The following is a 27825-nucleotide window of genomic DNA, read 5'->3' as shown; positions in this document are numbered from 1 at the left end:
GAAGATGCGGACCGCGGGGAGAACCCGCTGCCCCAGCAGCGCCCGGGAAGGATCCAGCACCTCGCCAATTGGCCGCCGGGCCCGAAGCGCCTCCGCCAATCCGCGCGCCGCTTTCGGGCGAGGAGGGGCGCGGCTGCCTGTCAGGGCTGCCGGCCAATGGGAGCGCGTGCAGCTCGGCCGGCTTCCCTCTCTCCGGGGGCGGGGCCTCCTGCCGCCTGGATCCCGCTCATTCGTGGTCCGGCATTGGCGTCACTGGCTCTCGCCCCCCCCACGCCCCTGCACTCTCCCCCTGGGCCGCCATTGGTCGAGGCGGCTGTCGCTCGACCGCGCCTTCCCCGCCTCCTCCTCCTCCGAACGCGATTGGCCGCCCGCCCGCGCCCAGCGCCGGCTGCCCCCGTCCTGCTGCTTCCCCCCCCTCCCCTCCTATCATGGCCGCCGGAGTGCCTCCGAACCGCCCCTCCCCTCGGCTCCCGCCCTCCCGTCGAGCCGGGTCGCGGTAGGCCGCCGGGACTGTCTGTCAGGCCCATCCTCTCTTCCGGCCCGCCTCCGGCCTGTCACGATTGGCTGAGGGGAGCGTCGCTCCGGGCCCGGGCCCAATGGCGAGCCTGGGGTGTGTGTGAGGAGGACGAGCAGGCGACGCGCGCGGCGGTAGCCGGCCGGAGGAGGAAAAGAAGAAGGTGGCCGTGAGGGAAGGCAGGAAGGCGGGCCGGCCAGGCGAGGGAGACGCCGCCGCCGCCGGAACACCCCCACCAGCAGCCGCAACGGCGGAGGCGCTGCCAGGCGGAGGAGGAGGTCGAGGTGGAGGCGGGGCCGCGGCGGCGGAAGCGGAAGTCGCGGGAGGCGGCGGCAAGGCGGCGGCGCGCGGGTCCCGGTCGCGAGGAGAAGGCGGCGGCGGAGGAGGATGTGGCGCGCGGAGGGGAAATGGCCGCCGAAAACAAGCCGGAAGGTGAGCGGCGGCGGCGGCGGCCGAGGGAGGGGACGACACGCGGACACGCCGGCTGGCTGGCTGAGGGGCGCGGGCGGGAGCGCGCATGCGCGCGGCTCACTGTTCTCCCTCTGTCCCCCCCGCCGCTCTCGCCCAGCCCGGGAAGTTCCGAAGGGGGCGCAGCAGTCCGGGGGGGCAGACAGAGCCCCTCCTCCTTCCCTCCCTCCTTCTCTCCCTCGGCTCCTGGCTCTGCTTCCTCGGGGCTTCCTCCTCTCGCCTCGGGCAGGCCGCTCCCCGCAGAGGGGGGAGGAGGAGGAGGGGGCAGCAGCAGCAAGCCCCCCCCCGTCTGGACCAGTGGCTTGCGCCCCCCCGTCGTTCCTGTTCCAGAAACCCCGCACGTGGGAGGAGGGCCTCCACAGCTCGCCCGCTATTCCCGCCCCCCCGCTCTCTGCCCCTAATGGGCGCTCCCCCTCCTCTCCCTCCTCCTCCCAGCCTCAGTGCCCGTTCCCCTGGGGGAGGCCGAGAGGAGCCTCCGGAGTGGGGGTCCGGCAGGTGGCAGGCCCGAGAGGGGCAGGCACGCGCCTCCCACGTGCTCGAGCGGGTAGCGGGAGGGGGGCTCTGCTGGCCGAGAAGCCCCCCTGGAGGCTGCCCCCGGGGATGTAGACCCCCCCGCGGGAGGGAGGAGAGGAGGGCCAGCAGCATGTGCTGGCCCTCGGCTGGCCGGGTTTGCCATGCCCAGTGGGGTGGCTGCCCGGCACCCTGGGGCACCCTCGTGTGCACCACAAGTGGGGGCCGCTTGTGCCTCTCTTTGCGTCTGCACACGGAGTGGGGGGTTGCCAGAGGGCGGCCGTAGCCTCGAGCGCCCTGGGGAGCCGGCCACCCAGGCGTGCCAAGGGGGCCTGTGCATCTGTTCTGCCTGGCACCTGTCTGTGGGCGTCACTCTCAGGCACCGAGGGGAAGAGAGATGGGTGCCCAGCCTCACCTCTCTGCCTCACCTCTCTGCCAGCCTCACCTCTCTGGGGGCAGTGGAGTTGGCGTATGGGGCCTGGTGTCTTCTTCTCTTGCCTTGGAATACTTCTGCCCGCAGAGCAGGTTGTAGGCAGAAGCGGGAACCTTCACCTCGGGAGGACCGAGGGCAGCAGACAGGGGCATGCAGATGCTCTGGTGGCAGGAGTGGCGGGGCAGGTCCAGCTACTATCTAAAGCAGGCTTTAGATAGGAGCCACGCAGAGGTCACAAGCATTTACACGCACTTGGAGGGAAGGAATGCGATTTGCTGCTCCTGATGTTAGGGGGAGAGTGTGGAGGTGGGTGGGTGGGTTTGTGTCAGCTACACGCAGGACAGACAAGGTGCGGTGAGGGGACAGGAAGACCTGTGCATCCTGCCTTTAGATAGGGCAGTGGTGTCCTGTTGCCTCTGCTGAGGGCAAGGCCCAGGAGAATAAAGCCAATCCGTTTCTCCTCCTTAGTCAACACAGGCAGGGTAAAGTGTTCAATCATTTCACTTCCTGAACGCATGGGGAGCAGTGGGTGTAGGATTGCTCATCTGCTGGCCGTAGAGGTGGGCACTGTTCCTTGTAAAAACAAGTGTATGGGGGCAGAGAGAGAGAGAGAGATACACACACACACACACACACTCTCTCTCTCTCTGTTTTGGTACAGCAATGGGTTATGATCTTGTGAAGTGCGTGTGCAGCTCTTGTAAAATGTATGGCGGAGGCCAAGCTGACTCGGGATAGTTGGTTCACTTCTGCTCCCCTCTGTAGGGGAGGGGGCAGGTTGTGCAGAGGACGGGAGCTTCTTGTCTCATGGCAGTAGATGCTTTGGGAGATTCTCCCCAATATGGTCACTCTTCTGGTGCGGTTCAAGAAGAAGATGTGGAGGCGCAAGAGGCAATGCCTTGCTTGGGAGATGTGCGGCATGCACAAGCAGATAGAGAGCAACGTGTATAGACAAGTGGATATATATGGTCCAGTGCGGAGCGTGGTACATTCTAGGCTGCAGTCTGTGGGACTGGGGGGGGTCTTCTTCCTGCCTCTGGATAGAGGACAGGGCTGTGGTATGCAGACACCCTTGGGCTGTGTTCCTCCCTATACAGAGAAGGCAATTCCACTGGGTAGCATTTACACAACTTGTATGGTTAATTTTCTTATGACGCTCCCCCCCCCATGTGTTTTGCTTGTGCACACTGTAAGCTTAATGGGGCAGAGTCTGTTTTAACCCTTGGCATACTGAAGACGTTCTTAATCTTCTCGTTCATGGTGCCAGACATATGAAGGGGGCCACGCTGAATCGACTTCTGCAGTTGTGCTTTTATTTCACCTTCGTGTGTTATCTCTCTGGTTTCCCCCACATGCACTCCAATGCCTAGTTATGGCCTTGCAGCTACTGGGCTATCAAAATCTGCCTCGGTTGCCTGTTGGTCAAGTATAGGTGCTCTCGGTTTGACTTGCATTATGTGGAGAGCAGAGCAAGTCTCGTCACTGTGCACAAGTAAGGGGAAGGTGACGACAAGTCGCCCATGCGAACTAAAAGGGCAAACGAAGCCAGTTGTATATCTGTTCCCTAACGGGAGGGGATTGGCATTCTTAGCAGTAAGTAGGACTCCTCAAAGTGGGGACAACTGCCATCTGTTCTTGGCTGGGGTTCTTTTGGTGCTGGGAGCACTCTCTGATCACAGCAGAGCACACGGTAATTGCTGTTCATTATCATATGCCCGCCCCATAAAATGGTCTTAATATGGGATTTCAGCAATCCCCACCCCCTCTTAATTTGCATACAGTTCATGTAGAAGGCAAAAGAGTGTGTAGAACAGGGAGGATGGTAGGTCTTGGATCCCCTCTCCTGTTCTCATAAAGAGAGCCGGTTTTTCAAAAAGCATCACTCTCTTTGAGCTGGCAGGAGGTTGGGGATCACTCACTTGTTACGTTCAGATGGTTTTTTTTAAAGTGCTGCATATATTTTGCCTTAGTGGAGAAGTCTTCTTCTCCACTTCCCTCCTCCTTTTCAAATTGACCATGCGCACATATTGCTTGTACAGATCAATAGATCGGCATTCATGCTTGGAATGTGTGTATGTGCGTGCATGCCTGCCTCCATCAGGTGGAGCTGCTTATGTCCTTGTGTGCCTGGTGTCTGACTTCATGCAATGTATAAATAGTAATGTACATTTATAATGTTCTCATGGTGGTGTAGGTGTTTATTATTGGAGTCCCATAAAATACTTGCAATGTCTGGTAGTCAGAAGTTGCATGTACACCCCTGTTTTGATTTATGAGGGCATGTCTTGCCTTGAGGTATTTCTAATGCTTTGGAGATGCTGGAGGCCAAACATCTCATGTTGAGGCACTGTCTGCTCTGGAAAGTAATAAAAATACATCTGGGATGTGGAATATCCCAGAATATGAGAGCAGTGTTGAACCATCCTAAGAGATTGCATGTTTTGTGTGTCAAAAGAAAAGAAGCTATTGACTTATTAGGCCAAGGGTGGGTGACATTTCACCTGAATAATCTGTTTGGGATTATGAAATGAAATGGTTATACAGCATATTCACAGTTCAAACAAATATTACTACAAATGGCCATGAAGTGTTAATTGCACCCCTTGAAACAAAGGTGATAGTAATGGAAAGCTCTGCCTAGAGTTGAAAATAGGCAAGAAGATGTTTGTTGTGTTTCTTAAATTGGTTCCTTTTTGTAAAATAGGATTAAATGTGGTGGCGGTTTCTCAGTGGGGGCTGTTTTATGATATAAAATGGTGTTGAGGTTCTCTTGGAACTAATGAGCAAACCTAATAGAAAACTATTAGGACTTGTGAACGAAAGAGTTAATGCCTGGAAACTTGCATGGAGAGAATACAGGTTTGCAAACTAGAAGATCCGAGATGAGGCTTTTATTGCATATCCACAAGGGGGTAGTGATGCACTGCTGAAGAGATTTGGAGCAGAAGTATTGGCTGATCCTTTCAAAAACTATTCACATAGACAGATCAAGAGAGTATATTTGCATCTTAACTTAATGAGATCTTTACAAGAGTTTCAAAGGTAAATATTTTTAAGAGTTAAACATTCTGCCTTTATTTTGATTACGCACCGGTTTATTCTTTGAATGGTCAAATGCTCTTCTCCTGCTTCAGTGTGTGTCTCCATATAAGACTGCTAGGGCATCAGTTGCAAAATATTTCAGAACTTCACAAGCACTAAGATGGAATGGGGTGGAGTGGAAGGAAGCTGTGCCCAGCCTTCAGCCATATGGATGTAGTAATAGCTTCACCATGACAAGGAGGGGATGTTTACTGTTCTGAATAATAATCAGATCCAGAGGAGTTTAACAAGAACACACACAAACCATATGCAAGTGTTTTTCTTCTGCTGTGCTGGTTCTTTTTCTTCTGTTTACATAACTTTGTCAGAAACATTATGCCACATCTCCTGCATTGTGTAACACCAGCAAGACTGGAAAGCTTTTTATTTAGGATTTCTAGATGTGTGTGTGTGTGTGTGTGTGTGTGTGTGCCACTAACATCAAATTGTGTGGAAGCCTTGCACAGCTTCATGAAATTGCCGGGCCCTTGGGTGACCAGGCGCTTGGGATCTCCTGGGTCATTTCTAGCTCTGTACTGAAACAGACCCAGGTTGCCTATAGCCTCACACTGGTCTTCGCACTCACCTATGAATGGGGAGCTGAAGGTTGGGGAGCAAAAAGATGCTGGGAGGTGGTGGTAAAGCAATGTAGAATGCAGTGGCATTTGAACAACAGTAGAAGGATTAAGAGTAGCGGCATGCTGATAATGGATAAAGCAAAAATGTCTTTTAATGTGGCAGGCAAAAAATGTCATTCAGTGCTTCTACCAGGTTTGTCGCTTTTCTTGCCTTAAAAGCTCTTTATTTGTGGCTGTGCTTATTAAATGGAACGTGCCATCATAAATAGGGCCCTGATAACTGTGTTTTGCATCCACAAAATCAGTGGTTTGAGCGCCTGAATTCATTATTTCTGCATGTTGTTGTGCTTTGATCTATAGAGGATTCAGAGCTTGTATATCCTCGTAGAAACAGTGGTCTAAGTCAGGCTAGCACAGCTGAACTGAGAGAGGAAGTGGAGGGTGGCATGCTGGCTCTACCTTTTAAGCATTTAGATGGGCGTGCAGTAGCATTTCTCCCATGTAAAAAGGTGGTTCTCTGTACTGGTTTGGTACAGCTGTTATGTAAGGTGAGTAGATTTCATGTGGGCTAGCCGTTTGGATGACGTTTTAAACTTAGTTCTTGTGATATCTTTGGGAAGGGTGGTTCTTCTGGGGTTCAGTGGCTGCGAATGGGTTGAGGTGATAAACCAACAAGGTCATTTATTTCAGTAATTTATTACTCTAGAAAGCTCGGCCACGGACTTCAGCTGATGCTCCTGTTTTTTAAAGCATGACGGCTTCATGCAGGCTTGTCTTTATGGGATGGGAGTTGTCATGTTCTGGTCATCTGAAATACCTCTTCCAGGTTGCTCTCCCACAATGGTGGTCTCGGTGCTCTGAGGCAATATTGGTAGAAATGGGGAAAATATGCTTGTAATGTACTTGGCACCATGTGGACGCTCTGAGCTTGCCATATTTCAAGCTTCTTGGTTTTCTTTCTCTACAGAACATCTTATCCTTGCTAGTTTGTGTTAACTTTCTGTGTCTGAGTGAAACCAAGCTTGTCTTGCGTAATTTTAAAGTGGGTTACACTGTCCTTTACGGAAGCTCAGGTTGTTCTAGACAACCTGACCATCATTATTTTCCACTTGGTAAATATTTGTTGTAATTTTCCTGTGCTGACCTTATTTGTATATTGGGTGTGCACACACTCTCTCTTCATACATACATTTTCCAGGAGAGAAATGACAAAATATTCCTTGCTTAATCACAAGACACTTAACCTCTGTCAAAAGTATAAAGGGAGCAATTTCTCTCCTTTTTAATGATTGTACAAAGACAAGTATTTCACTAGTCGCGCTAATAATTGGAGATGCTGCTCTGGTTAACTTATAAAACTTAATGTTTAATAATCTCTGGACTTAACTGTCTGTGAAATCAGGAGGGCTGACCATCTACAGGATTGAAATCCTTCCTGTATATCATAAGCCATTGGCTGCGTGACGAGGACCCTTGGAGAGTTACTCGGTCAGTTCCGTTTCTGGGCCTGTGTGCCCCTTGTCCATGGAGGTGACCGTTCAGAATGCCCCTGACGGGCATCTCTGCTTAGACTTTTATGGATAGGTCTGTCCACTGTTGTAATGTTACTTAATATTATGTAATGTGACCCTTTTGGGGACAGGGATCTATCTTCTTAATTTATATTTCTCTATGTAAACCGCTTTGGGAACTTTTGAATGTATATACCGCTTTTTGAAAAGCGGTATATACATATTCAAGGCACAAGTGCCCATTATCCAGAATTTTAACAGGATGATAAAGGATATCATTTTTATGGAGACCTTACTCATTCCAGTGGAAAATGGAGCCAGTTGATGTTTGCATCGACCATCCGTCCTACAGAAGTTGGAAGTTGCAGTGCCAGCATAGGACCCTCGATCCACATGCCCAGTTCAGCAGGGTTAGCCTGAGTCCGGAAAGACTCCGGATGTGCAGCAGCATGGCTACTTTTAGGAGGAATGTATTCTCTCCCACCCCACCCCCTGCACTTTAGCGTGAACTGAGAACACGGGAAACCCACATCCTTTTGAGGCAGTTACATTTAATGCATGGGCTTTATTCTCATGTTTCTTGGTTGAGAGTAACTACCTCTTAATTGGTCTTTACCATCTGTAATAGAGGTAGTCACTGAAATGTGTTTGCCACACACTTTCCTTCTCAAGAGCAGGCATATTTTTATTTTAAAAAGATTTGTACCTTGCCTTTTAGTCTAAAGCAATCCTTTGCATTTGTATAGCATTTTCCAGTGTCCAGAGTGCTTCTTGCATATTATCGTGCTGTAAGTTTTACAACAACTTTGTGAGGTAGTTGCAGCAAATCTGTGGGGTAGTATCTTCCCCAAACTGTGGATGGTGGGGGCGGCACTGAAGCTTAGGGGGAATGGCTTGTCTACGGCCATCACGTGAACACATGGCAGCGGCGAGATTCAAACCTGTAGCTCAATCTCTAATATACTATTAGTCTTGTGGTAACAAGCATGAATTGTCCCCTTTGCTAAGCAGGGTCTGCCTCTTGGATGGGAGACTACATGTGAGCACTGTAAGATATTCCCCTTGGGGGATGGGGCTGCTTTGGGAAGGCTCCAAGTTCCCTCTCTGGCAGCATCTCCAAGATAGGGCTGAGAGAGACTTCTTGGAGAAGCTGCTGCCAGTCTGTGTAGACAATACACAGACTGTATTGATGGACCAAGGGTCTGTCTCGGTAGAAGGCAGCTTCTGATCTTCTTATACCAATGCTTAAAAGAAATCCAAGGTGGCTTACAATAGATCAGGCCTTGACAGATTTAATTGGTATCTAGGAGCCCTTCCAAAAAATTAGAGCTAGGCAATGAACACTTAGTGATGGACGTTATGCAGGGAGGGTAAATGGGTTTCTCTTAGAACAGAAACAGGGCTTCCTGGGACAAATAAAGATTTCATTAAATACCTCTGACCTCTAAATATTCTAGACTAGTTATCATGTTTAAATTTCTAGGTACCATGGCTCCCTGGCACCTAGAATTTGTCAAGCCCTACAATGATTTATGAGTCACCTTAAGTGGCGCAGCGGGGAAAGCTTGACTAACAAGCAGAAGGTTGCCGGTTAGAATCCCCGCTGGTATTTCCCTAGACTATGGGAAACGCCAATATCGGGCAGCAGCAATAGAGGAAGATGCTGAAAGGTATCAGAGGATTTACTGCATGGGAGGAGGCCATGGTAAATCCTTCCTGTATTCTACCAAAGAAAACCACAGTGTTCTGTGGGCGCCAGGAGTTGAAATTGACTTGACGGCACACTTTACCTTATAATGATTTATACCATACAATACAATGTTGTTATTATTCATACAAATATTTGCATTCTACTTCTTAACCTATAAGTTCCCTTCGTGATTTGCATAGCATATAGCGTGGGAAAATGGTTTGATGTCCCCAAAGGGCTCACAATCTGGAAAGAAATACAGAAGAGCACCCCCAGCTGCCCCTGGGATGGATGCTGTGTTGAGATGAATGGAGCCAGTTCCTCTCCCCCTGATAAACAGAAGAGAGTCATCACTTGGAAAAGTGCCTCTTCACTCAATGGGGCAGGGGTTATGTGGATGGGGACAGCGAAGAGAGAGAAACTGGGGGCAGGGGCATAAGGTTAAAGCTGCTGCCCAGCTGTCCTGTGCCTCTGCCGCTGTCCTGGGTGGCAGGGGCTTGCAGCATGCCCAGCAGGAAGAGCCTCATTCCAGCATGTGTGCTGCATCAATGCTGTTCTGAAGACCTCTAGACTGTTTGCTGTCCTTTCCATCATGTTCTGTTTCTCGCTCCTCCCCTGGCATTGTTGTGTGGATCGTTTGCATTCACATTTTCTCTCTTATATTTTCCTGAATCCAAGACTAGGTTTTTTCCAAGTTTTTTGATATTAGAAATCAGGAATTCAGAGTCCTGTTGCTTTGAGTAAAGGCACGTTTAACCTGTATCTAACCTCTGCTTTTTAAGGGGATCATCTTAAATGAGCAGAGTCTGCACTGGTTTGCATTTAAATGGGAGGCTACATGTGTGAGCATTGTAAGATGTTCCCATTAGGGAAACAAACAAATAAAAACAAAATTGAATATAATGTACCTGGTTTTCCCTGGCTGCCAGTCAAATGTCAAAGGGTGTGCTTGGGTTTCGAAGCGTGTGGTGTTTAAGTAAATATTTATACCAAGAGGTGAGGAGGACAATGATTAGTTAATAGGTGGATACAGATGACTGTGCTGAGTGTATTTTCTAGATGAACGTAGGGGCAGTTGCGGAGCTACTTCTTGGCAAAACAAGCATTTTCATTGAACGGCCAGGGTCTGCTGGAAGAAGAGCTAAGGGGGAATATCGACTGTGCCTGTCGTTAGCAAACTTCAGCAGCTGGACTGCTGGACAGAGACTTCTGAGGACAATCTCTGTTGCCAACCCTAGATGTGTTGTGATCTGCCTTTTGAATGAACTAGAAAAGCTTTAAAATCTGGTGCTCTGCTTGTTAACCTCTGCAGTTGGGTAAACAAGTGCCTGAATGCCGTGTCCATATTGGAATTTGGACCTTGAAGGGAATCTCGTGTGGCTGTCGGCTTTGATTCCCGTGCCTGCAAAACGTAGTACGCCAGCTGCTGCAGCTCAGCTGCTGAGTTCCCGCTTTATTGACCGGCCGTAGGCTGGGGGCAGCAAATCATCAACAGAAAGATCTCTGCAGTGGAATTTGCTGCTAGTCTATCACAGCTTACCTGATTACCTGGAGGATTTGTGGGAAGCCAGAGCTGTCCTTGAGCTTTCCCTGCTTGGTAGCCGAGGGGGGGGAGAGAGAGAGAGAGTTCTAACTCTTGGCTGCCTTGCAGGTCCTTCCGTGTTAAATAAAAGAGAGGGTTGCTGTTGGGGTGATAGGTGGGTTGATTTTAAAGGAAGTATGCTCTCTGTTAATAATATAGAAGATCTTTGACCCTCTTAGAAATATTAATCAACATTTGCATATACACAGAAGTGTAACAGCTGTTATAAATGCAAGGTAGATAAAAATCTGTTATTCCCCCCCCCCATAAAAATGAAACAATTGCAGTTTTAAAATCAGATTTAAATTGGTTTTTTTTTAAAAAATAAATACAAAAAATACTAAATTTCCAGTTCTTGTGTATTTTTAAAAAAGGGGATGGTGGTGGTTTTAAATTAAATCTAATTACAAGTACAAGCATGCTATACCTCCTGGTTGCTACACCAGCACTTACGCTTAGAGAATTAATGACTCCTATCTCTCACACATTTGAGTTACCTACCAGTCTAACACAGGCATTCATTTCAGTTTCCTCTCATGGACATGGCTCTGGTCTGCTGCAGTGCCCAGCAACTACCAGCTCTTGCCTCTGTAAATTCCTGGGCTTTCATTGGGTTAGTTAGCCTGCTTTTCATGTGCAAAGACATAGGCTGGATAGTAGGTGGGTGCTTTGTGGTGGTGCTGGGCCGAGGCAGAGGAGTTAAAAAGAGAGACGCAGTACAGGAAAGGAGAAGCAATACAGGAAAGGAGGAGCGGGGGGAGGCATTTTGAAGTATCTGGCTCTTGTATTGCCTCACATTTTGCTGCTGTGAAAAACTGCCAGAGCTTCTGGGTGTAGGAAACACCCCATCAGGGAATATTTTGAAGAAACCCCTTGTCTAGGTAAAAGGAAAATGTACCAAGTATAAGCAGTACTACCAGGATACGCAAGGCACAAGTAATGGTATCCATGACATTAAAAAGCAAATGGGTATTGTATATTATTTCCTGAAATAGTAAAAATCAAATTATCTAAAAAACTACAAGAAGTATACCATCCTAGATGTTGTAAATGTTCACTTCACAACTCAATAAACGTGCTTCATTGTTCAGATTTGCATCATTGTTTAAGAAATATGTGAAGAAGTATCAGTGGAAAACTTGATTTAAATTAGTGGTTTAAACTGAGGTTTTCTCTTGGTGATTTAAATCAATGTTTTAAATCATCTTTACTTGAATCAATCCACCTTGTATAAAAGTAAGGGTTCTTGATATAGACAGAGTCTTCTGTTAGTACAGATGGCCCTCATTATTTGTGGGGGTTCCCTTCCAGCCTACAGACATGGACAATGAACCTGCAAATAACATCTATGGGAATTGGGGGGGGGGTTAGGTTCCTTGAGCCTAAAAAAAGGTACAAAAAAGCAGAAATAAAGGGAGTAAAGCACAGTACTTTGCTCTCCAGAAAGCGCCCCCACTTGCAAACCTTTGAAATTTCTGAGAATCCCCCCCCAACTTTTTGGTGGGGGGGGAATTAAACCACAAAATAGCTCCATGCTGCAAAATGGTGGCCAGAAATGATATCAGAAATCATTTCTGGCCACCCAGGAACCATGGATAGGTTAATTTTGCCTATTTTTTTGTTTTAAACACCACCACATATAACAAGGTCGGGTCTATATTGCCCGACCGCAAATATGTGAAGCTGTGGGTGATGGGACCACAGATAACGAGGGCCACCTGTATCCTCCTTACCACAGGTTCTGGAATTTCAGCATGGATTTTGATACTTGGACACTCACAATCCCGTCACAACGTTGCACAGTTTAGGATCTCTCCTGTTGATTTCAGCCCCTGTAGCGGATGTGCTAGTTGCTTGCTTGCTTGCTGGCCATCACCGCTGGCAAAGGACTCTCAAGGCTTCTGTGACTCCCTGGCTCCGTTGGAGTAGTAGACCATTTCGAAGTGATTGTGATGGCAATGAGAAAGACGGATTCTATGCTAGGAATGGGAATAAAACCAAAATGGCCTGTATTGTAATGCCTCCATATAGATCGGTAGTGAGGCTGCATTTGAAACATGTCACACGCTTCTCATCTCAAAAGGGATATTTTTAGGAACAGAACAGGCTCAGCTGAGGCGATCAAGGTGTTGGAATACTTTCCTTTACAAAAAAAGGCTAAGGCATTTGGGGCTTTTTAGTTTAGAAGAAAGATGAATAAAAAGGAGATGACATTGAGGTTTGTGGAAAGCGAGTATTTTCTCCTTCCACTGAATGTGGGTCACCCAGTGAAAGTGGATTCAGTGGATTCAGGTCAGACCAAAGAGGATCCTTCTTCACCCAGCCCATTTAATATATGAAGTTTGCTTCTACAAGTTGTGGTGATGGCCACTCGGCCAGGTGACTCTGCGGGATCAGACTAAACTGACTTTTCACATTCAGGGGAAAGTATGCGCCTGTCAGTTGGGAGGGGTCTCTCCTTCATGCTCTGCTTGTGGCTTTTCCAGAGACATCGGCTTGGCCACCAGGAAAGAGGATGCTGGACTAGTCGGGCCTTTAGAGGTCTAGCTCAGCAGGGCTTGTCTTGTGCCTGCATCAGTATCTCTGCCATTGGGGAGAAAATGCTGCTGCCACCTCCTCAGGCAGTGTGTGTTTGTCCTGCCTTCTTTTGCAGTTGGACAGACTGTACTGTCACATGCTACCTCTGCCTGGCACTTTACTGATCTCTTGCCCTCTCTTTCTTACTGTTTTATACCTCTATTGTGTTAAGAAAATTCTAATTGTAATGGCTCTCTTGTTTTAATCTGTTTCCACCCTTTTACTTGGTGTCTCGTCTTTTAGGGAATGTTAGCTGACATGATAATCCCTTGAATGGGACAGAAATTTGGGACATAAATATTTGAAAAAAGGGTACATCTTAGGGTCTCAGCAAACTTCTTTGGCAGAGAGGCAATTGCCTACAACTGTGTGTGAAAACTTTGATATTTATTTCTCATAATACAAGGGAGGTCCTTTCTAATTGTCATTACTTGCAGATATTTCTGTGCAAATAGCTCTTCTGTTTTTAGTTTCATCTTGTTCACTTTTAAAGGTGTTCATAGATCCCTCTCACTTCCTTAGCTCTTCTCTAATTATTATTATTAAAGCTAAGTGCTCTAGCTGCAGAAAGGAAAGAAATTTATTTTGCAGACTGTGAAAAATGAGTGCCTAGGAGCAAACCTAAATGGTACAAATGCTGTGACTCCAGGGCTTGATAGGAGAGAAGCTGGCTATCTACACAGAGCTGAACATTGCTTTGGTTATAGATGGCTGCTCTGTTCATCTTCCAGCGCATGTTGAGCTTGCAGTCTGTCACCCAGATGCCTATTTTTAGCACTACTCCTGCTTTCCAGTATATCCCCCCCCGTCCACCCCCCTTGTTAAAGATTATTCTTAGATGTATTTGATATCGCTCAGTGATTTTGAGCCAGGATTCTGACTTGGGCAGCTCATTCCATGTATTTAGGTTTCACCACCCACTCCTGTGCAAGGAAACCTGGGAGTGGTTTCTTGAAATGTGGTCTAGAGTTTTGGCGCAATGTGTCCTGGATGCTGCTGGGGCTTAAAACACGTAACCTCCCTCCCTGCTTACCTGCACAGCGCTCTGTTGGACAACAAAGTGGTGGTGTGACTTGCATCACTGCACCTTCACATTACTATATAGAGATGAATTCCATCAAGTTATCAGTCTGCTTGTGATCTAGAAAAATTGTATGCTAGCTAAATACAGGATGGGATGTTCAATGTAATATATTATTTTTCAAAGCTTCAGAAGGAAAGCCTTGAATTGGATAATCGTGCAGCAATATGTCTCCAATGACACATTTATTTCATCTCCCAAAAATACTTCTCTTGACACTAAAATTGCCTAGAGGAATAATCTAGCAATTCTGCCCCTGAGTGGTAACCTGGTTAACACTTTCCCTTATTTCCACTCATGGGCTTGCTGCTGAATTTGGAAGTTTCCTGCTACTGTTGTGGCTTCCTATGCACCTCTTGGTCTCGTGTGACAAATTGCTCAAAATGCAACTTCTACCTGTTGTGATCTCATCTGAATATCTGGAATAATAGGGGCAGCCGAAGACGTGAACTGACATCGCTGTTCTCCTTAGCAGTGGGAAATGGCCTGAGAAGAGCATCTGAGTAGGCCTGTTGAACTAGCAGGCGTAGTTTATTTTGGATTAACTTGGCTAATGGCTGCAAGAACTTGCTCAAAGCAATCTGATGTTGAATTGGATGTAGGCCTCACTAAGATTAAGCCAGTGTCCAGCCTGTACCAGATCAAATGACAGCTTGAGATTGAATGCTCCTCTAAAGAGAACTAGGAACCTATTTTATGGGAAAGCATTTAGTCGTTTGAGCCCTCACCTTCTGTCTGAGGGGTATAGGCCAGACACAGACTGATCACCTTAATGAGAACTAGTTGGTACCTGCAGTTCCATTTTTGTCTCGATACATGATCGGGTCCACAAATCTATGCTTAGATCACTAGCCAGCCATTATTTGTGGTTGCCACCAATCCCCTCGCTTTCCCTCAGATCCTCTTCTGGCACTCAGGCAGAAGACGTCCGTCCGTCCGTCTCCAGACACCATTACAATACATTTATAAAAACCCTCATTAAAAAGCAGAGAGAAAAAACAGACCCAAGCCTCTGAGTGCAAAACATTAAACATATAACATTCTACAGCGTCATTCTTGGTCCTGCTAAAACACATCTTTCCAAACTTGAATGAATTGGGTTGTCTCCTTACCATAATTTTTATACCTCAGAAATAACAGATGCTGCCAAATCATAATACAAGATTGGGATCCTGCTGTTTTTTACTTCTTTTTACCAACCTTTTGGCAAAAGGTTGCCTTTTGCCAAATCTGAAGAAATGTCAAATATAGAAGTTGTTTAATTCTGGCGTCAGATGGAATGCTGGTTGCAGCTCTGACTTCTTAGTTTGAAGAAGGATTTTGATGTACTGGAAGAGATACATCCAAGGCAGAGCAATAAAAAGTTTTTTTTTTAAAAAAAAAGACTTGCAGTGGAAGTAGTGTGAAGAAAAACTGAAAGAATCCGCATAGGGTGTGTCTCCCAGAATTGGCTGTAAGGCAGACGTGACTGAAGGAACAGACCTCGGCATTCTCAGAGGCTTGTATACAAATGCATTGCATTCTGGTTGCTGTTCTCTCCAATGTACTACGATCATCCCTCGCCAACTGCTAGGGTTCTGTTCTGGCAAAACCTCGCCTTTGGCAATTTCGTGGTTGGCGAGGCATTAAAGTCTTTGGGAAACAGGGGGTTAGGGGAACTATGACCACAAAGAGACCTAAAAATAAAGGAAACAATACCAAAAAAATTGCTAAAGAAAATCACAAAAAATCCTGTAATATCGCCAAGAGTCACCAAGATCGAACCTCTAGAAATGTTTTAACCCCCGCAAAATCATGCAAAGGCATTTTAAATTGGCAAGGAACAGCAATGGCTGCAAGGGTCACTAAGAGGAATGAGCAGATTGAACCTCTGAACGCCCAAAATCACTTAACCCCCCTCCCAAATCACTAAAAAACCTTGCCAATCACGGATGCTTTGGTCTCGGTTGGCAAGACCTGTCACAATTTCCTATTTGCATATACTAACAGCGGTTGGTCAAACCGTGGTTGGCAAGGGATGACTGTGTCTTATTTATAGGATCTGCCTTATGGGTGGCAAGGTATGGAATACATACTTCAAATGTAAAACAAGCAATCACCTTTAGGGGTTCATTCGTGGGACTGTGTGGTGGGACAGAAAATTTATTTATATGGTGGCTTCCTTGACCGAGTACTTGCCTCGGTACTTGGTCGTGGGAGTTGTGGTTCTGTTTCGCTGTATGGACTCCTGAATCATGATGTGGGGCTTTTGGTTATCCTGTCCTTGAAGATGAGAGTTCAGGGGTAACCAGCTTACCCCAGTACTATTCATTTCAGTTGAAAACTAAGGTGTCATTTTGCTTTTTCATTTAAATGTGTGCCTTACCCATCACCAAAGTGATCAGATCAAACCAAACCAAATCTTTATTATGGTCTTTGACCAGCATAAAATAGGATACAAAGATGGCATTTTTAAAAAGGTTTAGAAGTGGCATAAAAATGATTAAAATCCCAGAATCTCTAAATCCTAAAAGCCTAATTCCCAAGGCTTAAACACCTCAGAATCTCACTATCTAAAAATCCTAAAATCTGTAGAGCTGCAAAACTATAAAATACTGGTTATAAAATGCTATTGTAAATTCTAAAACTGAACTGTAAAACTGTGTGCTGTGTCAGGCCTGCTTAGATCTTGCTGCTTGTCAGCACCCGATGGATTTTGCACGCTGCCATGCAGAACTTGGCATCGTTATGTGTGGTGGCAGGATTGGAGTCAGAGAGCAGGAGAGAGGTGTCGAGTTGGCTTGAATGGCCTGGGGACTTGAGTGATTGAGGGAGAATGAGTGTGGTATGAATGTCTATGTAGAATGGGCAATAGAGGAGGACATGCTGTGTTGTTTCCACTTGCCCAGAATCTCAGGGGGACAGGGGTTGCAAGAAAGGGGTCTTCCTGTATCTGCCTTCTAGCACAGCTGAGGGAAAGGCACCGCATCGGGCCTGAGTAAAGGCCCTTCTGTGATTTGGGACTTCCAACTGCGTTAGGTATATGGTGGGGATGCAGTGTATCTTAGTCTTTTGGTGGTGAGGAAGTTCAGGACACTTCTAGATGGGTTTGGCGCTCTTTGCCCATTATGCACTGTTTGATTGTTTTTGCCTGTTTGTATACAAAACTATGGTGCGACCACACTTGGTGTACTGCGTACAATTCTGGTCACCACATCAAAAAAGGACATTGTAGAACTGGAAAAGGTGCAGAAGAGGGCAACCAAGGTGATCAGGGGCCTAGAGCACCTTTCTTTTGAGGCAAGGCTACAACACCTGGGGCTTTTTAGTTTAGAAAAAAGACAACTGCGGGGAGACATGATAGAGGTCTATAAAATGCATGGTGTGGAGAAAGTGGAGAGAGAGAAATTATTCTCCCTCTCACATAACACTAGAACCAGGGGTCATCCCATCCCAATTGATTGCCGGGAAATCTAGGACCAACAAATGGAAGTACTTTTTCACACAATGCATAATCCACTTTGGGAATTCTCTGCCACAAGATGTGGCAACAGCCAACAACCTGGATGGCTTTAAGAAGGCTTTTGATAACTTCATGGAGGAAAAGTCTATCAATGGCTACTAGTCGGAGGGCTGTGGGCCACCTCCAGCCTCAAAGGCAGGATGCCTCTGAGTACCAGTTCCGGGGAGTAAGAGCAGGAGAGAGGGCCTGCCCTCAACTCCTGCCTGTGGCTTCCAGCGGCATCTGGTGAGCCACTGTGCAAAACAGAATGCTGGATTAGATGGGCCTTGGGCCTGATCCAGCAGGGCTGTTCTTGTTCTTATGTTATATAGCCCATGGCCAGGAGGTGGTGGTGGTGGGTGGGGAAGAGTCCCAGAGATGAGATTTTTTTGTCAGATATGTCATTTCCAATTGGACTGGTGGTTGTCCTGCTGTGTTTGGGGGGCTAGACCTAGTGGCCTGAAGGATAGTCTTAGCCAGTAGTTGAGTATGGCCATCCAAACTCTGGCCTCCACTTTCACCTGACTGGTCTCCAGACGTAGGTGAGCACACCATGGGACTTGGAGAACTGTTCTTAGGAATTTGTACTTGTTGAGCTCCAGTGGGGCAAAGTTGGAAAAGGAGCCCAATTGGGCGCTGTAGAGGAGTTGCACCAGTGGCTTGGCTTCAAACAGTTTGAGGGCTGCAGGTAAGTATTGGCCTCCCCTCATGTTTTAAAATACCTCCAGGTATTTCAAAGTATGAGACATACTCAATTTTGTGCCTGTTTATGCACCAGAATTAGCCAAAGCCATGATTTTGGTTTTATGGTAGTTGACTTCCAGCTGGTCTTCCTTGCAGTATTGGGCAAGGGCCCTCAGAGCTCTTCAGAGATCTTTGGGGATCCTTGAGTTAATTGCTGTGTGATCTGCAAAGAGCAGAGTAGAGGTGTGTGTCTTTGTGTCTGTGTGTGTCTGAGAGCTTGGGAGCGTGGACATCTGATTTGTTAACATGACCCACCATGGCACTGAGATAGAAGTTGAAAAGGAGCGGGGCAAGGATGCAGCCTTGTTTGATGCCCTTCTGGGTTGGGACGGCGCTGGAGAGGTGACTTTGTGGAATTGCACCTTGCTTTGAGGGATGTGTATGAGATGTAGCAGGTGCTGGCCGACTGAGGAGGCTTCCAGCTTCTCCCACTCGCAGGATGGAATCAAATGCTGCCTTGAGGTCTATAAAAGCTTCATACAAGATGGTTGTGATATGGGTGGAATATTTTTTCAATAAGATGATCAAATCATGGATCGGTCCTCCCTGAAACTGGCCTGCTCCTCCTCAAGATTTGCTTGGTCCAGCCAGATCCTAAGCTTCCAGTATAGATGCCTAGCACAGAGCTTGCTGACTCTGCTGAGTAGGCTGATAGGTTTATAGTTTGAGGGGTGATCCTTTCTGCCTTTTTTTGAAGATGGGGATGATGACTGCTAGCCCCCAGGCTGTGTGTGTTGATGAATGTGAAGAGCAAGGACAAAATTGAGCTTAAAGTGATAATATGGAGAACTGAAAAGCTACTGAGAATGGGATAAGCGGCCTTTTTGCCTGTTCTTTCCATCATTAGACTGCTCTGTGGAGTTGAGGTTTACAGGCTACAGCAGGGGTTCTCAAACTTGGGTCCCCAGATGTTGTTGGACTACAACTCCCATCATCCCTAGCTTCAGTGACCAATAACCTGTCATCAGTTACCTGTGTGGTTTGGGGTTTTTTCTTCCTGTGCAAGTTGCTGAGTGTCCTCCCTATCTAGTGCTCTCCAAGTAACAAAGTCCAGGGTGGGTTTTTTTTGTTTGCAGGATTAGGAAGAGCCCTTGACACGGAAGGTGTGCTAACTGCAATGGACCATCAGAGGCTGAGCTCCAGGAGGAGGGACCAGAGCAGTGATCCCTATTGCAGCCTTTTGCCTCTCTCTAGTGCTTGACTTCTAAAGTCAGGAGCTGGTGTGTCTGTACTCCACCTCCCCGATCCCCAGCTGGGCAACTCACTTATCTCTTTTCTGTTTTCTCTTGCTTCATCCGTACAATCACCTTAACCAGTAGGTGGTTAATGTTCTGTGCTTTGGCACTTAGGACCAAATCCATGGCTCCATCCTCTGGTTTCTACTAAGCAACTTGCCCAGTTTCACAGAAGTCAAGGGATTATTTTTTAATTCTGAAGGTTAATGCTCCTTTAAATGAGTAAATTGAGGCATTAGCTCTCATTCAGGACTTGCCCCACACTAGGCATATCATAAAGGGCTCCACTTCCCTCTGCCCAAGTGTGTGTTCACATTGGTAGCGGCTTGTCCTGGCAAGCTAGTGGGTGCCGAAGGAGTTGCAGCTGCCTCGGCCTCCCGGCAGCAGCTTGAATTGCCCCTCTCTCTCTCGTCTGCCCAAGAGCTATGCTGCCTACAGGCTGGCCATTTGTCAGGTAGAGCTGCATGGTTAACAGCACATCTCTACATGATGAATGGCTAGCCTGAAGTCGGCACGGGAGAGAGAAGAGCCACCTGAGCTGCTGCTGGGAAACAGGCAGCTCACCCCCCGCCCTCTGCTCATAACAACAATATTGGCTCACATTAAGTGAATGCTCTTGGTTAACTATCCCAGCTTCAAGGGGAAGATTCTTTGCTTGATGGTGATCTGTCACACAAAGTTTTCATCCAAATATATTTTCAGGAAGGAAAATGTTGTGTTCATCTGAATGCCAGCAAAAATCCAACTTCTTTTATTTGCTTAAATGCGGAGTGATCACTTGAGAACCTGCCCATTATCAATGTTTGGCCTTCACAGGAGTTGCAAGCCTCTTCCCTCCCCAGTTCTTCATTTTGTCAGCCTTACTCTCTTCTGGATCTGGGCTATCGTGCAGAAATGGTCCTGGTTCAAACTGGATTACAGTTCAAAGGGTTTCTTGAGCTGTCCCTCTTACAGGAGTCAGCCTAGGATGCCAAAAGGTGTCCATACAAGGAGCAGTGAAAATGGGAAAGAATAAAAAAGCAACACCTGTTTTCTTGGCGCTCTCCTGTAGCTTAATCCACTAATTAAAAGATGGTGTGTTGCGTCTTAAGCTTTGTTCGGTATAGCTTGGCAAATGTTTTGACAACAGGAGCAGTTGGTTGGCAGGCCTGGAGAGACTGCAGCCCTCCAGTTTATATGGGCCATGATCACTTACCTTTGTGAGTTAAAGGCACAGGGACAGGAATAAGGCCAACTTTTTGGTTCTGTGGTGGCAGGCTGGTGGCCTTGGCTTACTTACAGCCACAAATAGTGAAGTGTGTGTTGAGATGACAAATAACTGAGCTGAATATTTGTGTACAAACATGCTCTCTTAGCCCAGAGATATCAGGTTCTCTTTCTGATGCAGATGTATTGCTTTGCTTCCTTCTAGATGATCATGGGAACAGCAATGGAAGTCATGTGAAAATCTTCTTGCCGAAAAAGCTGCTTGAATGTCTACCAAAATGTTCCAGTTTACCAAAAGAGAGGCACCGTTGGAACACTAATGAGGTAGGTAGAGCCAACTTCTGTACATTCACTGGCTGCTTTGGTTAAACCTCAGGATGTTGGAATCAAAATCCTACGCAGCGGTGCTCTGCCACTCTCTGTGCTGAGCAAACGTGCTCATGTTTTGCAAAACCTGTTGAAGAAGTAGTAGGAAATAACTGTAGCGCATGAGCTTGTGTGTATGTGTGTTATTTTTAAATAGAGGCAATATAGGATCTGCTTCATGTGGCAGGTGTTGGCATTTCTTTGCCTATCTTGCATTTTGCTTCTCTCCAAGGTATAGTTAAAATCTGTGTATCTGGTTTAAATGCTCTTACACTTGTCAGGAATTAATGAAGATGTAGCTTTGGCATGCCACTGTCTCAAGTGTTAGTTGGATAAAGATAGAGAAGGAAAATGATGAAACTTCCCAGCAGTCGAAAAACTCTTGGCTTTAGTTGCACAATAATCTCCCTGCTTTAGAAATTGTTTCATGTAGTGCCTTCTGAGAGTGTGCAAAGAATTAAGCTTAGTCTCATGTGAATATATTGACAATGTGCGCCTAGGCTTTTGGAATTCAGGTTTTGCTTCAGTCTGAGGAGGGCAGGGTTCTTATTCCGCCCTCTAATCACACCCGTTTTGTTCCAAGACATGGTTGTCAGGCATCGTTTAGCACTGTGTAACGTGCAAGTACAATCTAGTCTTTCTGAAAGTAATGCTTAAGTCTTTCCCAATGACATGAATGGAAGCGCTCCACTCAGACTGGATTGTGCCCTGAGAACTTAAGTCATTTGTACTGTAAGTGTCCAAGTCTTTTGATTAAAGTGACTTTGGAAATAATTGTATGAAAAAAAAATTGCAGCATGTAAGGTTTTAGCAACAGCTTGATAGAGGGGTCTGAGCGTCTGGCAAGAATTGATAATTTGAGGACTCGTGAAAGTGTGAGGCGAACAAGCTTCAGGGAAAACTATATTTACTGTGTGTTTACTTAATGTAACTGTAACTCTATGATCAAGCAAAAACGAAGCACTCTTAAATCCCACAGAGTTCAGAAGGAAAAATGTAAACATGTATACAGCTTTGGCAGGTTCGTGTTCGTGATAAGAGGCACCTTGCAGGGTCAGGATAACTTAAAAAACAAAACAAAAAATGAACTATAAAACTGTACCCTCCCTTCCCCCTTGCCTGCCATAGCATATGCTATGGCAGATCTGACTTCTTTTGGTACATAGTTAATAATGTCTGTCTGTCTGTCTCTAGTATTGGCCATCTAGTTCTTTTAGAAGAAAACTTTACATCAGTGTTTGGTATTATTCTTGGCTATTTGTGTGGAAGTTATGCACGGTTGAAATGCCATTCTTTAATCTAGTAAAGGTTTCCCAGCTCCCAATGTTACCATTTGCATCCTTTTGGGGATGAGGGGGAAAGGAAGCTTAATTCTACATAAAGGGAAGAACAAACCTCTGGGATAGTAACTTCTGTCTTAAAAGTGTGCAGTGCTTTGGTTTTTGCCATCTCTGGACTTTTAAGTTGCCTGTGAAGGCTATGAAAACACATATGCAATTCATAAGAGTTACTAAACTGAACACTATAAACCAGTTAATTCCTTGGGGCTGGAATTTCTAGAGAGTCATTTATTTATTTATTTTATTTAGCAAATTGATTGACCACCTGAATTCCTTAGACTCAAGGCGGTTTACATAAATTAAAACAGCAACGAAGAAAAAACAAAACACAAAAGAAAAAGATACTGGAGATCCGAATTCCTTGTTGGATTTAAATGGGAGATGGCCATGGTAAAAAGACAGCTGCATTGCTGAAATCGTCGTTTAGATATAGTGTTGATCATAATGCAGTCTACACAGGCACAGTGAGTTTTCCAAAGGGAGACCTCTGGAAAGTGAGAGATGGAAATGCTTTTGTCCAGCTATAGCTATGTTGGGATGCCATGTTACCTGGTGGTTTGGGTGGCCCTGTGGAGTCTGGAGAAGAGCATAGCATTCCTCCTGTGGGGCTTTCATTCCCTTCAGAGGGCAGTAGGGATGAGAAGGGTCCAGGCTGGTCAGATCCCAGTGGGGTTGAGATGGCAAGGCAGGGAGAGCTGCAGGGAACAGCTCCAGGGAGACAGCTAGGTTGGGTGTGGCAGGAAACAGGAAGCCAGGTCAGGAAGGGGGCGGGGCTGGAAGTAGGCATTAAGCCCTGTCTGCTCTGTACTGGGGTATTTAAAGACAAGGCAGCTGGTGTTGAGGGGCTGTTGCTTCTGAGTACGGGAGCCAGGAGTTCTCCAGGGGATGGAACTGGCTGAATGCAGCAAGCCAGGAGGACTCAGGTGACAAACTTGCCTCCTCCCCTGGCTGTTCCTGAGGCTGACCTTTTTTGGGCCTGACCCAGTCGTCTTGAGTCTAAGAAAGGCTAGGAGCCCACCCTGTGTCCTCTGGGAGTCTGACAATCTATCTTACTGATTCTTCCTCAGACTCCTAGGAAGCAAAATTCCTAATAGTCATTCTCTGTTTTTAAGAACATAGGAAGATATTTGAAACTATCCAATGAAGCAGTCTTAGACATGAGAGGAAGCTGCCCAAATGCATTGTGCATGAGGGTCTCTGGAAAGGGCAGCTTGCATTCACTTCAGATCCCTCAAGCAGTGTTACCACATGGCCTCCATTGACTTGTGTTCCGTGGGAGAAGGGGGACGATTCAGGAACCCTGATGAAAAGAAGGGTCGTGGTGCGTGAGGCTGCACTTCTGTATGCAAAAAGCAGAACAAATGCAGTCACAAGTATACTGTCTCTGTGTGTGTGTGTGTGTGTGTATGTATTAATCATAAACAGTTGTGTGATCCACTAAGAAATAAGTGGTTGGCTTTGCAGATGGTCTTCTTGAAGCTGAAGGTGGGCCTTTGTTGAGAAATGGATGCAAGTGATTTGGAAGCTCTGATCTAGACCTTCATCTGTACTGCCGTCTCTTAGAAAGAGCAGTTGGTTGACCACAGACTGCATGTTCTCATCTCTAAGATGGGCAGAGCAGCTGTTCAGACAAAGTCCTGGAAAGAAGGAACACTTAAAAAAACAAACCAAAAAACCTCTCTTATGTTTAGTACAGTGTTTGAAGCAGCGAGAGAAATGGCATTTTAACATGTATATGGCCTCCTCCTGAGAGATTTGCTGTCGGTTTATGCAGCTTTCCTTAAAATGTTAGGTGGAAATATATATATTCTTATCAAAATGCCATCTCTTTTTAAATCACGTTTTTAGTGTCTGTTTTTGTCCTGAAGAAAGTGCTTTGTAAAAAATGTCCCTCCTTTAAACTGGAGATGGTAAATTTATCATGGGTCTAGCCCTAGCCATTTCGTTGGGGCTTTAACATGTTTCAGGCTTGCTAGTGTACGTGCCCTTGATGGGGTGGTGGTGGTTTAAAAGCGGAAATGCGTATGACTGCTCAGCACCTGGGATCTGCTACCCACAAACTCTGTGGCTGTGGAGCTAGCAGTATGTGATGTTTGTGTTGTGTCACTCTGATCCTACGAACCATCCCTAGATCTGTGATCATGAGCTTTCTCTCACACAGAATTGTGACAGTGGGAATTGTCCCCTTGGGTGTTGCAGTTAGAAGGAAGGGTGCCCAAAGCCATTTGCTCTGGGTGCAAGCATGTAGCTGCAGATGATGGGAGTGGGCAATGGAAGGGTGGAGGGGAGAGGTCTATCAATGACTACTAGTCGGAGGGCTAAAGGCCACCTCCAGCCTCAAAGGCAGGATGCCTCTGAGTACCAGCTGCAGGGGAGCAACAGCAGGAGAGAGGGCATGCCGTTAGCTCTTGCCTGTGGGTTCCCCAGAGACATCTGGTGGGCCACTGTGCGAAACAGGATGCTGGACTAGATGGGCCTCCTTGGGCCTGATCCAGCAGGGCTCTTCTTATGTTCTTAAGGGCCAGAAGCCTTTATGCTGGACAGCCAAGCCCTCATGGATGCTTATCCACTCCAGACTGCTCTGTCTGGGCGTGACCGGCAGGTGGTAGCAAGCGCAGATCTTACTAGCTATAAGAGTTGGGAATGGGATTGAGCTGGGCTTGATTCAGTGGTGACAATAAGAAAAGGAGAAGAGGGTTTGAGAGTAGAGGTCTGCTTCATTGTACCGCATGAAAATAGTCGATATTCCTTGCAGGATGTTGCAAAGATCTGAAATAGTTCCGTGTTTCACAGTACAAGACAGCTCTGTTCTGGAAAGGTGGAAGAACCTGCCTTTGTGAATTGCAAGGTGCATAGGGCCCTTGTATAAGTAGCACTTCCATCCACTGTTTGAAATCCACTAATCAAAGCTGGTGAGAGAATTCAGCTTTCAGTGCCATCTGCAAAGAAACAAGGTGCTCTCCCTTAACGTTTCACTAACTGGCAGCATTGGCTGGTTGGGACCCCTGGGTAGGTAGTTGAGCTTGGACTGGCCAGACTGGGTAGCATGTTCTTAAACGGCATAGACCTGTGGATCAGGTGGGTCAGTAAGGTACTCCTGAACTCCTTTAGTTATGACTCTGGCACAGCCTTTTCAGGAAGCGAGAGCTAGCTTTTCCTAAGTGCATATTCTGAGGCAGCAGTGAGGACAGGCTTTGTACGGATCTCAAAGCCAGACTTTGCAAAGGGAACCATCTTGACTATGCAAATGGAGGCAGCTTTCTGTAAACTCCACACAGCAAGTAGGCAAGATGGGTGGGGATACCAGCAACTCTCAAAGTGTTCTTGCAGAGCTGCTTTTGACTTCAAAGAGGCTCGTACAGGTCCCACTGAATGAGGGGATTCATATTCCAGAGCTGTAGCACTTGGTGATTTGCTCCCACTGAATGTTGCATAATTTAATGCTCATGTGATAAAAAGTTAACAGCTCATCAGTTCCAGAAGGTGTCAGTTTAATTTAGTTCTAGCATTATTATTTTTATTTGCACAGTATTCCAAACATTACTTTATCCTGGAAGAAATAATCCATGTGAAGAAGTTCAATAGACCAGGCTTCTTCCTGGTGCAGCTTCTGAATTCCCTTTACCCAGGGACGTGTTATTGCCTCTTGGCTTGCCGAGTGCCTTTCTGTCTTGGCAGAGTTCATTAAATTGACAGAAACTGAGGTTACCTGCTGTTAATCACAGGCACAGCTGTCTATTGTGAAGTTTAGAGCTGGAGTATCGGAATGTACTGTAGTGATCTTTCTCCTTCAAGAAACATCAAAGCTGTGGACTTGCTATGTGTTTAAGAACCAGTAGTATAAGCAAGAAGATTTGCACATCTTTAGTTTAGAATCACCAAAGGCTCCCTCCTATGGTCTCCTGCCGTTTGTGTGCTGAGCACCAAGCCAATTTGTACTGCATTCTGTAGAAAATGCCTCAGTAAAACACACACACTGCTTCACGATTGCAACAGCATTGTGGCTGCCCAATTCATGTTTTTCCTCATGCAAGAGAAGAAATGACCTGTGAGTTTCATCCCAGTCTCCAGGTGCCCTGTGTGGTGGCAACGCCAGTGTGTCTCCCATCTGATCTTTCAATAAATTGCTGGTATTGGCAGCTGGGATCATTCTTCCATTTCTAACCACTACCATCGGAAGAAAGTGTAGGAGATCGCTATAGATGAATACTGGCACTTGTGTACACTTGTCTCTCCCCCAAATAGCTGAGCTCTTGCAGAACTCCAGGCGTGTCATGCAACACCAGTTGCTCCTAAATCTGAAGCGCCTGTGTCCTCCTCTTCTCCCTGACAATAAAATAAAATAAATCCCTGTGAAAACCATTCTGCCTTCTAAGCAGCCACATGTGTGTGGAGAGCCGAAATGCTGATGGATCAGGAAGCTGGTAACCACCGAGGAATACAGGAGGGGAAGGGAGGAACTCTGCAGAACCACCGAGCATCTCAAAGGAAGGTCAATATCTGCCATTTTGCTGCCATTCTTCTTCTGAGCGCCTCATAGCCAGCTTGTCACGGCAGCTCTGGGTATGAATCAGTCTCAGCCTCCCTAATACAGGAAAGCGACTGGGAGAGTGGCAGCTTTTTCTCCTAAGTGATCCTGTAAGGTGGGTTGGCTATGAAGCTTCAGTCCATTTTCTTTCCAAATTGTGCCTACATGGATCCCAGCTGCCCCTTAGTGAGTGAGTAGAAGGAGAATCCCCCTGCCACACACACACACACACACACACAGAGGAGGAGGGCGGTGGTGGCAGCAGCAGCAGGAGATGGGATTAATACGCTGACATGTTTGGCTGTGAACTCTTTTTATCTAAAGAATGTGCCGTATTATTCCCCTAGTGCCCAGATCGGGTACTTCCACTCGACCTAATGTCCTGGGAATTTTCCTGAAAATGCAATATTAACTCTCTAGTATGCTTAGCCACAGCACAGAAATTCCTAAGAGCTCTCCACTGCTGTTTTTTGTGTTGCATGTAAAGGCCATGTATTGAGTACTTCACGGTCAAGGTAGTCACTTATAATGTTTTCACAGCATATCTGAAGTGCTCGCCAAACACAAATATGGGCACTTCTCCCCCACCCCCCCTTGCCTGCCCACCTGCTGGATCTGAGCCTTTGGGTTAAAAAGTGTTATGCAAGCAAAAAGGGGTGTCTTCCGGTCAAATTGCCCAGGGAAGTGCTGCTTAGTGGCTTCAGTACGGCCCTTTTGCTTGGAGTGGGCCACAGCACAATTGGCGGGACGACTCTCCACCCTCTGGCCCAAAGATGCGAGGGAGAACACTTCCATACTCTTTCCATTTCTAAAGTGTCATTGGCTGATCTCTGGACTAATATTGTGTGTGTACAGCAGTGCACATTCCAGACTCCCGCTGCAGAGTCACTTGCATGGAAC

General features: G+C 46.7%; 1 protein-coding gene across 10 annotated transcripts in view; it reads left to right on the top strand.

Annotated features, from left to right (window-relative positions):
- The first annotated feature begins 412 nt into the window (after positions 1–412).
- CAMTA1 (calmodulin binding transcription activator 1) overlaps positions 413–27825 on the top strand; it is a 687465-nt gene continuing 660052 nt past the window's right edge. For 4 of the 10 annotated variants that reach the window (XM_053280673.1, XM_053280671.1, XM_053280672.1 and 1 more), the window contains exons 1-2: positions 416–946; positions 20897–21015. In XM_053280673.1, the coding sequence (XP_053136648.1) occupies positions 922–946; positions 20897–21015 (144 nt within the window). In that variant the 5' untranslated portion in view covers positions 416–921. Of the gene's footprint in view, positions 947–20896; positions 21016–27825 lie in introns of all 10 variants that reach the window. The other 6 variants (XM_053280667.1, XM_053280665.1, XM_053280664.1 and 3 more) reach the window with 3 other exon arrangements.

The sequence above is a fragment of the Hemicordylus capensis genome, chromosome 16 (assembly GCF_027244095.1).
Source record: "Hemicordylus capensis ecotype Gifberg chromosome 16, rHemCap1.1.pri, whole genome shotgun sequence".
NCBI classification, from domain to species: Eukaryota; Metazoa; Chordata; class Lepidosauria; order Squamata; family Cordylidae; genus Hemicordylus; species Hemicordylus capensis.
Note: the sequence above shows the minus strand (reverse complement) of the source record. Positions and strands in the feature narration are given on the sequence as shown.